This window comes from Thamnophis sirtalis, unplaced genomic scaffold, assembly GCF_051295495.1.
Source record: "Thamnophis sirtalis isolate CommonGarterSnake01/CBP01778 unplaced genomic scaffold, rThaSir2_p1.2 scaffold_6, whole genome shotgun sequence".
NCBI classification, from domain to species: Eukaryota; Metazoa; Chordata; class Lepidosauria; order Squamata; family Natricidae; genus Thamnophis; species Thamnophis sirtalis.
This window is the reverse complement of record NW_028261386.1, coordinates 90565010-90580444: the sequence shown is the minus strand read 5'-3', so window position 1 is coordinate 90580444 and position 15435 is coordinate 90565010. Positions and strand designations below refer to the sequence as shown.

At 36.4% G+C, this 15435-nt stretch overlaps 1 protein-coding gene across 1 annotated transcript in view; it reads right to left on the bottom strand.

The window, feature by feature from the left end:
* Window positions 1-15435, bottom strand: part of MAP3K5 (mitogen-activated protein kinase kinase kinase 5) — a 133578-nt gene that overhangs the window by 36846 nt on the left and 81297 nt on the right. The window contains exons 8-12 of the mRNA XM_014072682.2: window positions 13903-14015; window positions 12422-12581; window positions 10784-10937; window positions 9261-9368; window positions 4658-4707 (exon numbers count right to left, since the gene is read on the bottom strand). Coding sequence (XP_013928157.2) covers window positions 4658-4707; window positions 9261-9368; window positions 10784-10937; window positions 12422-12581; window positions 13903-14015 — 585 coding nt within the window. The remainder of the gene's footprint in view (window positions 1-4657; window positions 4708-9260; window positions 9369-10783; window positions 10938-12421; window positions 12582-13902; window positions 14016-15435) is intronic.

Genomic DNA, 15435 nt, shown 5'->3' with positions numbered 1-15435 from the left:
TTTATGACCAATTCATGCAAAACTCCACATAATCCCAAGGGGTTCAGATACTTTTTCTTGCAACTGTAGGTTTAGTAGACAACCTTGAGTTCTAACACTTCTAACCAGAGTTACCTTATTGGTGAGATGGGCAGCATATAAAATTAATAAATAAACAAAACAATTATGTGACACAATGATAAAAGCATCTCTTAACAGATGTTGCATATATCATGTGTGATTTCATATGCTGTTTCCCCAAAAGTAAGACCTATTCCAAAAATAAGCCCTAGCATTTTACGTGTGTGCCTAATATAAGCCCCACCCCCAAAATAAGCACTACTTAAGAGCCTGCATAGTAGGTCTCCCGTCCATTCCACCATTGCTCACGGTGCCAACACGACATGAGGCAAGGCAGGTGAGAGAGTGGAGCTTCCCCACAAAGCCTGCATTGGTTTACCTCAGGGCCCCCGCAGCTTGGCCATCCATGCCTTGACAACTGCCTCACAGCGGCAGCACCAACAGGCATATCAAGCAGGAGCCCACATGGCCGTCAGCCCATTTCTGCTCATGGCTGCAATGAAGCAGGAGGCCAAGCAACACATCGGTTCTGCAGCCACAAGGTGAGGCGGTTGTCGGGGCGCGGATGACCTGGCTGTGGGGGCCCTGAGGTAAGCTAGTGCAGAGTGCGTGAGGCAGCTCCATCCCCCTGCCTCACTTTGGGCTGCGGCACCGGCGCGTCGCTTGGCCTCTTGTTCTGTTGCCACCATGACCAAGCAGAAGTAGACCAGAAGCCATGCAGGGTCCTGCTGGACATGGACACTGCAAGGCAGTTGTTGGGGTGTTTATAGCCTGGCTGTGGGAGCCCTGAGATAAGCCGGGGCAGGGGATATAGGGCAACTCCACCACCCCCGTCTTGCAGAGGCAGCATTGGCGCACCATGCGGCCTCCTGCATGAGAAGTGAGCCTCCATACATGGAAAAAAAATAAAGACTTCCCCCAAAATAAGCCCTGGTGCTTATTTTGGAACCCGAAAAATATAAGACCGGGTTTTATTTTCAGGGAAACACGGTATCTGTATTATCTCTTCCTTTTTGCTCCTTTCATTTCCAAGCCAAAGTGTCTCTGGTGCTGTAATCTTTTCTTGAAGATGTGCTATTTTATACTTTTCCCCCCTCCATAATACCATTTTGAGGTATGACTAGTAAGTAGATCATATTCCATAGATTTACATAAGGGTATTACATTGGCTATTCTAATGGTTCCAAGTAATCCTTCACTAATAACATTTCTTTAGTGACCAATTGAAATTACAACAGCACTGAAAAAGTGACTTATGACTGATTTTCACACTTACGGCCATTGCAGCATGGTGGTGGTCACATGATCAAAATTCGGCCACGTGACAACTGGCAGGTATTTATGATGGTTACACTGTCCCAGGGTCATGTGACTATTATTTGTAATCTTTCCAGCTGGCTTCTGACAAGCAAAGTCAAATGGGGGAAGCCAGATTTGCTTAATGACCACACGATTCACTTAACAATTGCAGTGATTCGCTTAACAACTGTGGCAAAAGGTCGTAAAATGAGGGACAACTCATTTAACAACTGCCTCACTTAGGGGTCCATTTTGGGCTTAATTGTGATTGTAAGTTGAGGATTAATGAGGACCCAAATTGTTGGGGGCAATATGCTGACTCTGTAAACCGCTTAGAGCAGTGATGGGCAACCTTTTTGGCGTGGTGTGTCAAAAATCGGCAAAAAATCGAGCATAACTCGCGTTGTGTGTCACTTCGACAAAAACATAATTTTGCGCAATTTATAGTTGCTGCTAATGGCGCTCACAGTTCCCGTTGGCACTCCGCTGTTCCCTGCTGTGGTGCGGTCGTAACCGACAGTCCCAGGAGTAGACTCTCTGTGCCGGCCTGACTGGAGAGAGGCGCGCACTGTTCCCGCGCTCCTCTCCTGCGGGTCCTCCTTCGCCGCGCTGATGACGTGTGTGTGCACGGCACGCACGCCTTACCAGCAGCCCCTGCGCTCAGAAAGGGGCGGTGGTGATACAGTAAGTGAGTGTGGGCGGGGGAGATCACACGTCCCGCCCCCCCCCCGTTCCTCCAGCACAGATTCTTTCATCCTCGGCGGCCGTGCAGGAGCCGAGGATGAATCGCATGAAATCCTGTGCGTGTCACCCCAAATGGCTACGCGTGTCAGCACTGACACGCGTGTCATAGGTTCGCCATCACTGGCTTAGAGAAAGCTATAAAACACTAAGAAGCAGTATATAAGTTGAAGTGCTATTCCTATTACCTCTAGGTGAGGCACTATGATTAGTCATGGTCTCTTTCATTGCCAGATCAGAGCCCTTTAATATAAAAAGTGAAGTTTTGTTTTGTTTTGTACATGTATCACTTTACAATGCCACTCTGAAGACCATTCATTGAGGGAAATCATTTGGGGGCTCTCCTTCAACAAACAAGGCTACCTCATTCTTAGCAATAAACATCAAATTATTTCTGTAAGAGTTTAAAAAGTATCAGTTCTGGTTTGATACATGGGCGATGCCTTTTGCCAAATCTGACCTGTATGAACAAATACCCAGTTTCCTGTTTTCCCCCCCACCAGTTGCTCAAAGTCCAACTACATTATTAATTAGGTAATCCTTGCATATATATTTACTTCTACTCTAAAAAAAGTCAGTGAGATTTCTCTTTACAAAAGCTATGTTGATTTCTTATCAGCAAGATCTGTGTTTGGAGGACGGATGTTTCTCATTATCTCTTTAATAATACTTGCAACTCTTTTTACAGAAGCAATGTTAAACTTTGACTTTGTTTTTCCTCAATCTCTTTTAAAATTTTGCTAACTGTAAAAGAGAAGTTGAATACTTTTATGAAAAAAATCAGCAAGTTCATATATAAGAACTATTCTGGCTCTGGACATTTATTTAATTTTAGCTGGTTAATTTATTGTAGTTTTTTTCTTGATATTTCTGTATTCTTAGTTTGTTTCAAATACCTGCAGAAAAACCATCATCAACACACACGTTTATTTACTATTTAGAAAATAATTCATTCTTTGCTATTAGTCTATCCTACCTTAATACACCTTTAATGTTTTCATATTATCAGGGCTTCATACCACAGATGGCTATAAAACTTTCTTTCAGGCCTACACTAACAAGCAGAAACAAGATTAGATAAGTATTTTTACTGCAAAGAATTAGGAAGCTATTCAGAGAAATTCTGTGTACTGTAAAGCAACACAAACCTGCCATACACAGAGTTATAACATAAACATAAGACGATACCAGCACCAAAGTTTATCATCTGGACTGCTTTCTCTTTGTTTGCAATTTTTCTGACTTTAGTATGGGTTCCATAAAAAAGAACTTCTCTCCATTTCACAACCTTTAACCTGTTTCTGGCCAGGTTCGTATTCCAAATACATATGAAGCTTTCTTTTTTAATTATTTACTTTAATATTCTTTGCCATGTGTTTCTCAAATCTCTTTTGGTAACTTTTATTACTAGCTAGCATAATTTGGGGCAGAATTTAGCCTCTTTTTTGTTCTGCTTTGAATAAAACATTCACTTCCTGAAGGAAACTTTCTTAATTTTGATATAATCTCTGGCCTTGTTCAAAGCTAGTATCTAGATTTCTTTTGAATTTTGTCGTAGCCTTCATAATTATATTACTGGTAGTAATTCTGCCTCCCAGCAACTGTAGTTAATTTACAATTTGTTAAAAATATTTAAAAATAAGTAACAACAAACTCAAAATAAAGAAACAAAGATAGCAGAGAAAACAAATCCAGATGTGAAGAAGAGAACAGAAGAAAAGGGGAGCCAGCTGTTCTCACCAAAGGCCCCTTAAAATCCCCATTAGGCTGTTCGATTCTTGAGGGAACCTTATTCCAGAGGGAAGGAACTTATTTGAGATGAATATCCTAAATATGATTTCATTACTGGAGTTGAATAATCTCCAAGCACTGTGAAGAGAACAGACCCTTGACTGTCTATCAATTTTCTTTTTATTAATCTCCTTTTAAAGTTTACTTTTCTGAAGTCAAATATGATGTTGTTGCATTATTTGGCAAACATTTAATGTATATCAATTAAAGGCTACAGCATTATGATCATTATTGATTCAATAATGAGATTCTACTTAGTAATAAGTTCAGTGCTCCATAATGCCATTATTTAGGATATCTAGAAATGTGGTAGAGAGTTTTCCATGCCCAGAGTTTGCATTCCCGCAATCTTTGTGAAAACAGAGTAATATTTTTCTGTCTCTCATTAATTTTTAAATATCACTGTTATTTAATGACATCTGATTTAATAACACAATTAATATAATGACTTAATTAATTTATCCAGCTAACTTTCCATGAATCAGAATCTTTCTCCTGAAGATACAAGTAATGAGAAGAAAATAACCAGACTCAGTTTTAAGATATTTTACTGATGCAATATTTTTCTTATTATTTGTGGATTCTGTATTGAGCTATATCATAGAACTCAGTCACTCTTTCTCAGCTTGATTATACAGTTATTGCATCTTGATTATACAGTTATTGCAAGAATTGAATAGAATAGTCAGTATCTACAGAGATAATTCTGAATTCTGTAAAGAAAAGGTGGCATAAAGATGTCACAGACAAATAAATATAAACTTACCTTACTCCTCTTATAGATTCAGCACTGAAGTTCCATTCATGAATACCTTTCTGTAACAAGAAACCAACAAGCATAGCATGTAATTGTTAAATGATATAAAATATTTCAGCCTATAACTTAGAAACCTTGGCAGGTTATTTTCCTTTATTACATTTACCCTTTTATAAAACAGTTGCCACTTTAATAAAAATTGCACATGGCATTACATTCAAGTCAGGCTTGACTCCTAATAATTTCATATATAAATTTGTGCAATTTTCTTGGCAAGTATGAAATGCCTTGCTCATTTATTTATGAATTTGTTAAATGTATTTTGGATTGGTCAGTTATGTGCCATCAAGTTGTTCCAACTCCTAGTGACCACATAAATAGATAGATGTATAGGGCTACTCAACTTAAACACTGAAGCATGTTTTGGGGCAGCGTATAACAAAAATAAATTGAACAATATCCAAAAAAACTATTTAACATTAAGGCATACCCAATATATGAGAACTAAAGTAGCAAACAACAGTAATGAAAGTAACCAAAAGGTAATTCTATTTAACTGCAACCAATCATGTGAGAATATTGTCTTCTGTAATACTTTTTGACTTTCCAGTTCTGCCAGAGCTCTGGTATTCCCTGATATTCCTGTCCAGGTACAAATTAAACCTGAACCTGCTTAGCTTCCAGACAAAGTCAGTGTTGTATTGCCACCTACTTGTTCACTGTATCTACATAATGTATTAAGATAAGTTATCATAATAATTCTTCTTTGCTGAACTGCCTTGTTTTCATGGTTGAATCTTTGAAGCTTCTTTCTTTGCTTATTTCATAGGGTGCCTTTCAAAACACGATATTTCTCTATTATTGGTCCACATTTGCTTAGTCGTTTTGCTAGATTCCATTTCAATTCTTAACAATTATGGAGGTGAAAATTATACCTAGACAAAGCATTACACTATAAAAACAGACCCATTTTTCATTAGTCAGTTGCCATTAAAATAAAGCTCAGGAATCCCTATTTCTTTAAAAACACATTTTTCAGAAAAAATAATAATTTAACAGTTTAATTATTATGTTCTCAAGAGGGTGAAGTTAAATAGAAACAATCTTCCTGGTGATCCTGCCAAACTTTCAGTCCACCAGTGTAAACATTTTAAGAAAGTTGTCCAAGTCTGACATCTGTTATTTGCTTAATAAAAACAGAGGCAGCAGGAAAACTATTGAAGTAGCCAGTGTGAGACCAAGTACCAGGGCTAAGGTAGCACTCAGAGCAGTAGGAAGAACAATACTAGATACCCCTTAGTATTGCAGCCAGGGGAGAGAGGCAGGCTTATGTCCCAAACAGTTCAGCGGACAGGAAGAGCCAGTAAATTCTACCCAAGTGAAATAAACATTCAATCGTAGGCTTCCAAGCCACTCATCAAAGTTCAGCAGAGTTAGTATGTTAGTGTAATCTGAGAGAAAGAGTAAACAAGCCTCTATTCTCCAAGTCTCTGTTCTAAACCCATAAAATGGGAACAAAACTTATTGCAGCCCAATAACGATCACAATTGAGCCCAAAACTTATATTGTTAACATTTGTGAGACATTGGTTCAGCGGGCTTTGTCCCATTTTACGACCTTTCGTGCTGCAGTTAGGGAATGCCTTAGGGAACCTAGCATGACAGAGCATTGCAGTTGTTAAATTAGTAACACAACTCTGGCTTCCTCGTTGACTTTGCTTCACAGTAGGTCACAAAAGCTGATCACATGATCTGGGACATTGTCACCGTCATATAGTTGCCAAGCATCCGAATTTTGATCACGTGACCATGGGGATGCTGCAATGGCTGTAAATATGAAAAATAGCCACAAGGTGCTTTTTTCCAGGGCTGTTGTAACTTTGAACAAATTGCTGCAAGTTGAGGATTACCTGTACTGCAATTTATAAAGTCAGTCTAAAATTCTTTCCTGTGATAATCTGAGGAATATAGTACATATGTACCAATGACACCCCATCAGCCAATGAAGCAGATACTCTTGTTCCCACCACCTTCCGTTGCAAGATTATGGCCTAGTGAAATATACTCAGCAAACCCAAAAATAGCAAACCAGAATGAAGCTCAAATTCTAGAGGTTTCTTAACCTTTAAGATAAAAATTGCCTTAGGGAACCTAGCATGACAGAGTAAAGTAGGAGTGGTTTTTCTACACTGGGTTAAATTATTCTTATTCCCATGTGAAGGATGCATTTGTTTTCTCCCAAACAGACATAATTACATGTGCAAAGCCTTGCCAAATTGGTGTACTGTCTGCTGTACTAAGGATCAAAGCTGAGTGTACCCATACTGGAAATCATGAGTCTCCATTTTAACATGGTTGTTAGCTTTGCTTCACGATGAAACCGGAATATATCAAAAGCTACTGCCCATGTTTTCCATAAATGGACTAAAAAAAGAAAGATTTTTATAAAATAAAAGGATTGCTGACAAACTGACATAAAAAGCAGCTGGTGTTAGGAAATATTCTCCACAAATGATTTCTTCTCTTCACTTTGCATCATTATTCTGTGGATAATGTGGCCCTCAAGCTTGTCAGAAAAATTTATATGTATCCATGATTTCTAAGGCTTGCCCACCCAATTCTAGACTCGGGATGATTGCTTTCTTGGTAAGAAAGCAATGTGATTTAGAGATGTCAAAATGCTACAGATGGATGGTCACTTCAACCAATCTGGCCACCAAACATAAGTTAAAATGTAAGCTAGGTTTATCCTACTTATGAGTTATTGCAATAATAATTTTGTTCAATATAACAGGAAGTGAAGGGTTGAATAGCATATAGGTGATCCTTAATTAACAAAGATTTGTTCAGCGACTGAACTTATGATGGTGCTGAACAACAGTAGTTATGACCTACATTACAACAACCCCACAGTCATTTGATTGCCATTTGTGGCCTTCTTTAGTTGAAGAAATGTCATGGGGAAGCCGGTGGGAGGTTGCAAACAGCAACAATATGAGGTCCTTGCTTAACAACCTGCAGTGATTTGCTTAATAATGGCAACCAGAATTACTGGAATTTCTGTCACTAAGAGGTGTGGTTATGTAACATTGCATTTTATGACAGCATTATTTAGCAACAAAAATTCTGGTCCCAATTGATGTTGTTCAATGACGACTACCTGTAATCTATATTTTAGAATGTTTCAAAAATTACTGCATTTTTAATAAAGAAAAGATAGATGAAAGACAAAAGATCAAATTTAAAAATGCTCAATATTTCACTGAGGACCACCAAATCTTGATTTTTTTTATCTTACTCCAAAAATCTGTTTTGAGAATACCAAAATATGGCAAGAACACCAACATTTGATATAATTTGGCAATAGTATTTTAGTGTTATTAAATTGTACATTTTTATATATTTAATTTTGGAGTTCTGGTGATGCATTTCAGCATAGTGCATACATTCTAGGACCCAAAATTGCCATGTTTCAGACTACCATTATTTAAGTAAATACCATTATTTAAGGAAAAAAAATCCCATGAAATCTATCACATTTTCTATATTTTCTATCATTTCTTTCACTTAATTCTTTTTTTTCCAGAAATGATAGCATTTGCCCTTTTACCTCTAAAAGCATTTTAGCTTTTCTATTCAGTTCTGGCTTGAATAGTGTGTCATGCTTACATGTATCATACATTCTAATAATAACCTAAACATGAAACTAAAATTCTTATTGGCGTGAAAGAAAAAAGCCCTATTAGTCATACCCTTCATCCTAGTTCAGTGATGGCAAACCTTTTTCTTATGGTGTGCCAAAGTTGTGGTTGGCATGCTATCGTGGGTGCACGTGTGCCCACACCAATTCAATCCTCCCATCCACCTGCATGTGCACACGCAACCCCCCCCATACACATGCACATACGCCTGCATACCCCCCAGGCTCCAGAGGCTTTCTTGAAGCCTGAGGAGAGCAAAAATGGCCAAAAATGTATCATTTCCAAACTTCCGGTTGGCCCGTTAGGGCAGTTTTTCGCCTTCCTCAGCCTCCGGAGGCTTTCCTGAAACCTGGGGAGGGCGAAAACGACCTCTATAGAACTGCAAATTGGTGAGTTGGATGAGCCAATAATCTTAACTTGATATAACAGAGCCACTAACCCTGAAATATTTTGTATGAGCATGCTATACTTTTCTCTCTTTTGTTGATTCCTGGTGACTGCCTGGATTAGTCTCTACAGTTATCTTGCAAAGAGTTTTGGAAATGATTTGCCCTTGCCTTCTTCTTAGAACTGTGAGAATATCCCCCAACTGTCTTTGTGTGTAAAGTGGAATCAGAACTCAAGTTTCCCAGTTTTAGCCTGATACCTTAACACCTGCACCAAATTGGCTCTTCATATTATGCTTAATATTATTTCCCAGCATCTATTACTTCCTCTTCCTTAAGTTTCTTGATTGTCATATTCCATTATCTTTCCTCCCTCAAATACCAAAGGTTCTTTGGTGTTTAGTAATTTCCTTTAGTAAGAAAAAAAATCCTTTCGCTCCTACACTGTAACAGAGTAAACATTGAGGGGTAAGATGAAAAAGGAAACATTCCTTTTTCTTCTTAAGATGCAAGGAAGACAGCTTACCTTATCATCAGGCATAACATGCCAAATAGAGACTGTCTTCTCTTCAGCTTCACTATTTATCGACAAGTACGAAGGTTGATAGATTTTTGTAGGTTCCAATATCAAAACCTTCAAGCAAAAATTATAAAATAAAAGTTAGTAACTGTTTATTAATTTCAATATAAATTCAAATATTGTACAGAAGAAGGCTAGGAGACTGTCAATTCCTTTTTTTTCTTTTTCCAGGGAGGAAAAACTAAAAGAAAACATGAAAATTGCTGCTTCAATAAATAAAAAGCCTGATAAGACATGAGGTAAAAATGCCACTTTTACCGCTCAATAAATTGTCAAGAGTTACAATGGCCTTGGTTTATCTGATGATAAAAAAGCTATTGTAGCCCAGGTTAGCTATTGTTGATAGACTCTCCTCCGATTCTATGAGATTCTATGATAATACACAGATGAAAATCTTTGTGGGGAAGGTGGGATGAGAAAGGAAGAGAAAAATATTTTGTAGAGGGGAACAGGTGTAGCAGGATGAAAATCATGCATAAAAATAAAGAAAAACTGTAAAAGACAGTAATGATCACAAGATTGCAGCTTTTGTAAAAGTAGAAACTAGCTTGCATTCATTCCAATTTAGGAAATACAAAGCAAGATTTATGCTGTTGATTATTTTGATAAGTTCAGAGCATACATTATGATGAAGTCAAAGGCTGAGCAAGCAAAAAATGTATTTGAAATGACTGTGAATACCAGATCCCCAGCTGAGGTTAGTTTAGCAGGGAAGGATCAATAGGTCTCAAATGACAATGTATGAAAAACAACAGGATGGAACTGATAGTGAAAAGGTAAACAACAGTAAGGTACTCATTTGCCAAGTATTATGTATGAAATCATACAGTAGGTGAATATACAATCTGGAAACAAAACATTTAGTTCCAACCAAAATATTGGAATAATATTCAATTAAAGTATAGATTTCTCAATAGCTATCAACTATGAACTGAAGATAGTGTTATAAGTGGTGAAAAATTCATTTATGGAATGAAAATGGTATAATCACTGTAATAGGTAAGTAGATGGAAAATGATATCTGACTCTATCCCATTTGCTTCACACAATTGCTGTTATAACTGCAAAAATTGAGAGAAAGGAAATTCATACAGCATTTAATAGGGCAACTGTTAAAACTAATTGAATTATATATAAAATGTTTCAATCTGTTGTAAAGAGAAAAGACAGTTCAAATTATTTAAGTGGTAAAATAGTTAGAATGATAGACTACAAACTATCTTCAATTCCTCATTCAGAAATGAAATTCAAGCGCATAATCATAATCTTTTCACCAGAATTGTTGTGACATTGAAGCTAAAACTGTAGAACCGTGTTCTTTGTAGGAAAAGCAGGATGTCTGCATCTAATAAAGATCAATTTAATTATGTTTTTTTTAAATTTATTGCCTTTCAAATTAAAGCACTTCTCTTTCCAAATAACATGTAGCAAGACAAACAGGAAATGAACAGTGTTTAAATTATACTTACGGGAAATCTAACTACAGAGACATCCGTCTTTGTAGCCTCAACTAGAAAATCCATCCAAAAGTCTACAAGTTCATTTTTGCCTACTTGTTGATCTGGATTTAGCTTCTTAAAGTGCTGATATATCAAAATGGTTTCCACAATGGACTTAAGATACCTAGGAGAAACCAGGAGAAAACAAAGGCTAGTTTGCAGCATTTTATATTATTGCTTGCAATCTTTATATTATTCTTTTTCTACACAGACCAAAAAGCACATCACAAAACTGATTGGCTGGGTAAACATGTACAGAGCCCTCTTTTCCCACAAGCAGATACTCCACTGTTTTTTTTAATAGCTTCTACCTTCCATTGTGCTTAAGATAATATAAATCACACTGTCCTGGATAAATTCCCTACTACTTTACAGACAGAAAGAAACATATTCCCTCCCCCATTCTTAAAATTAATAAGTGCACTTCTTTTTTTGGGCCGAGAAAATACTTCCATGTTAGTGGTTACTTCTAAGAATTATTTTACTTCCAGAAAGGTGGGTGCATCATAAATGGAAGTGAACTCACTGAATTGAAGCCTGAATGAACATAAAGGCCTGTATGGATAAATAAAGATGGAAATAGAACATAAGATGATTCTCTTATCTCTTCTCCGGATCTGGTTTCAATCACTCCCCAATTTTAACTCAAATTGATTCAGGGAATTATAGTTGCCTAGCAACTAAAATCCATTTTTCTCATCTTGGAACCCAGCAAAATGTCTGACATAGGTTTTTTTTGCTGAAAATCAGCTAAAGAACCATTGTTCCAGATCTGCTTGCTATCTTATTGTTTATTGCTGCTTGCTATCTTATTGCTTATTGTCTTTTAAAAAGTAAATACCATACCAAAATCTCTCATTGGCCCAACAAACTAGCCTTGAGTAGAACATCAAGCAGAAGCTACACACTGCAAAATAACCACTTGTGTCAACTCTTCATTAACCTCTTATTGATTTAAAACTGGAATGATAAAAGAATTAGAATAAGGGGAGACAAGGAAATAGCCCCAGACCTATTCTAGGTCTGCTGAACATTGTACCCATATTTACATGGGCTGACAGTTCATCAAAATTATTTATAAAATTTTCTAAATAACCATGATCTGCCTACAAGAGGTATAAAGTGGGGTCAGATGTATAGAATTAAACTGGACAGTCCATTTTTTAAAAAGTTTGTCGTTTATCCACTTCCATTCTCTGGTAGACTCGCCTTTGAACTATCTCTTCTGTTACCACTGTTCTGTAGAATTAGTATATATGGGCTGCAAAACTCAACATCATGACAGCAAGGATAATTTTTAATATCTTTTCACTCAAGTTGAGAACAAATTCTGTTAAACTGGATTTAAGTAACATTGATTTTTTTCTTTCTTTCTGTAGTTCACAGTTTGAATCCAGAATCAAGTGCTTACTTGGGGGGTGGGGGCGAGGAAGAAGTAGAAGGATACCTGGATAACACACATTTTATGTACTCTGTACTTTTATCTTCAGGTGTCAGTGTAGTGTAGAAAATGGTTTATTTACGTAGCGTTACCAATGTCTTTAGAATGCAATGTCATTTAATCTGAAAATTAAATGTACATTAATGGCACAAGAAAGTATTGCTTACCATGCTGGTGTCTTCAACTTGAATAGCTTTTCTGAGGCATGGATCACTCTCGTGTGATCGTTTGCCAAGACGCTGGCTCCCAGGAAAAAGCCTACTTCCCAATAACTTTGCAATTTCTCCAAGTTTCCTTTCTTCCCAAGTAGGCTGCTTATTTTAACTCCTAAAGAAATTAAATTGTATTTTAGCTGTAATCGTGGGAATTATGGAACTCAGAACCCTAACCCATATAGAAACTGTCAGACTGAGGAATATAGACATATGCCTTTCAAATTTAATAATTTTGATAAACCTCAGCAGAGGTTGTTACTCACTACAGTATTACAAATGTAAAAACGGAGCCGCTGCCTAATTTCAGGATATCATTGTTTTCATACAGTTATGACTCCCTCTTCATTTCTGCACAAGTTTTACTAACCTCAGAGATAAGGTCAAAAACAAAATAATGGGATTTAAGGGGAGCTAGCAGAAACTGATAAAAAAGGATGTGCTGTCAACAGAAGTCAAAAAATTATTGCTATGAAGCAACCTTCATTTCTTTCATCAAGGTTTCAGTGGGAAGTTTATAAAATTGAACTGAGATTTTTCTGTTTCTCAGTAAATTAGAAAATTGGCCTGATAATACAGGTAGTTCTCATCTTACAAGCATTCATTTAGTGATGTTGCAATGGCACTGGAAAAAATGACGCATGACCATTTTTCACACAACCATTGAGGTATCATCACGGTCACTTGATCAAAATTCAGATGTTTGGCAACTGGTTCATATTTATGACAGTGGCAGTATCCTACTGTCCCGCCATCAAGTGATCACGTTTTGTAACCTTCTGACAAACAAAGCCAGTAGGGAAGCCAGATTCATTTAACAACCATGTTACTAATATAACTGCAATGATTCACTTAACAATTGTGGCAAGAAACATCATGAAATGGGGCAAAACTCAATAACTGTCTTGTTTAGCAACATAAATGGGCTAAATTGTGGTTCAAAGTTGAGGACTACCTGTATTATTTAATAATACCTTGTATAATAATACCCAATGGCCTAATGTTGCTGGAAAAATGGAAATTTTATTGTAGGTAGCTAATTCCTACGGATTCTACACTTATAATTAGAAACACTTCTTGCTCTTCACATAGAATATAGTAAGGGAAAATAATGGCATGGAAGATTTCACTGGACCAAATTTCAATATAAAATTATTCAGAAGAATCAACAGAGTTTATTCATCTCTGCTCACAGATCTATAGGGAAAACATTATTCTAAAAAACTGAATTTGCTCAAAGCAGATCACTTGGTAAAAGCATGTGGATGTATGTATGCATGTATGCTCTCGTAATAGATGATGTATTTGAAATGAAGAAATGGCTAAGAAAGAAGAAATTGTGACTTCAACAATGACATTGCTTCCCATAAAACAGAAGGTGGTAAATATCTTGTCACTGAATTTGATTTGCTTGTGAATCAGTAAGCTATAATTACCAACTTTCCGTAATTCAAAAGAGGTATCAAACTGATGCCCAGCAGCCAAGAGGAGGACTGCATAATTAATTCCTGACTGCAATGATGGTTCTGACTCAAATGCCTTCTTGAACCTAAAAGAGAAAACATTTCTTTAAAAAGTAATTCATTAAGAGGCAATTTGGGATATTCTTAAATGATTACCACAATCACTTTAATACAACTCAACTAACTTATCCAAGCATAACATCTTCTGTTATATTCCAACTCATGGTTATTTTAGGAGCCCAAACACATACATCCTTCTTCCTCTCTTTTCTTTCTGTGTTTTTGCAATTATGAAAACTACATAGCTTTGCAACAGTTTTGTTATTTTGCAGTGAAAACTAAATATATATGTTTTCAATATTAAAGTTTTTTGACATTTATATTAGAAATATGATTTTAACCCACACACTTTACACAGTTTAAAGCAGATTACTCCTATTTATGAATTTATAGAAATAAATGTAGAAGGTAATGCAATATACTAGCTAGAAGAAAAGACATAAACAAATTAGTCAGGAATACAGTATACAATTCATTGGCATAAAAGCATTTTAATAATAGCACCAGTGTAGGTATATAGAAAAGTCAGCTTCCTCTCCCATATTGTTTGATTTTATTTTTTTATTATAAATTCATAGACAACAGTTGTCTTTTACTACTATTTTCTAACTGCTGCCTCTAATTGTGGAAATCGTATTTAGCCATCATAACCAGTTATTAACAGCTTTATTCATCAAAAGTTATAAATGACAGAATTAACATGTTTTAACTCATTCTGCAGGCTTACTCCTGTTGAGTAAGTGCTATACAATGAATATTAATTATGTTACACAGAACTATCCATCCAGAAGAATCCAGGAACATGGAATATAGACTTTTAGTCAAGCTAAAAGTCTGATTGGCAAATGCTGATGGAGGCTCAGATTCGAACTTGGGCTGTTTACATATTAGGCAGTTGTATTAACCTGTAAGCCATAAGACTTAACTCCCTCCCATATTTGGCCAGACCAGGTGCTTTGACAGAAATCTCTCTCTCTCCCTCCCTCTCCCCCCCCTCTGTGTGTGTGTGTGTGTGTGTGCGTGTGCGTGTGTGTTTGTGTTTGAATAGTTACTGCACTGATTTTATTGCTGTTAGTTTATTAAAGATTTCTTAGATGACAATAGCCCAATTTTGTTGTCCCTATTTTAATTGAAACTTTTATTGGAGTTGAAGTGAAATGTCTGCAAAAAAGGCTACTGTCGTATGTATGTATGTTTGATTTTGTAATTATGTTAAAAGTGTTCTCATATTTTATTTCCTGCATTTCTCTGAAGTATGACAAAAAGTATGTTTAGATTATCAAAACACTAATTTCTAATTTTAAAAAATATGCTCTTTATTTATGATTAAGTTGTTTGACAGGCACATTATAATTTATTCCTGCTTTTTCTGTCATTCCTGTTGCTTTATTTGGTAACCGCAAATGAGAATTCTGTCAAATATAAGGAGAAGGGACAGTATTTCTC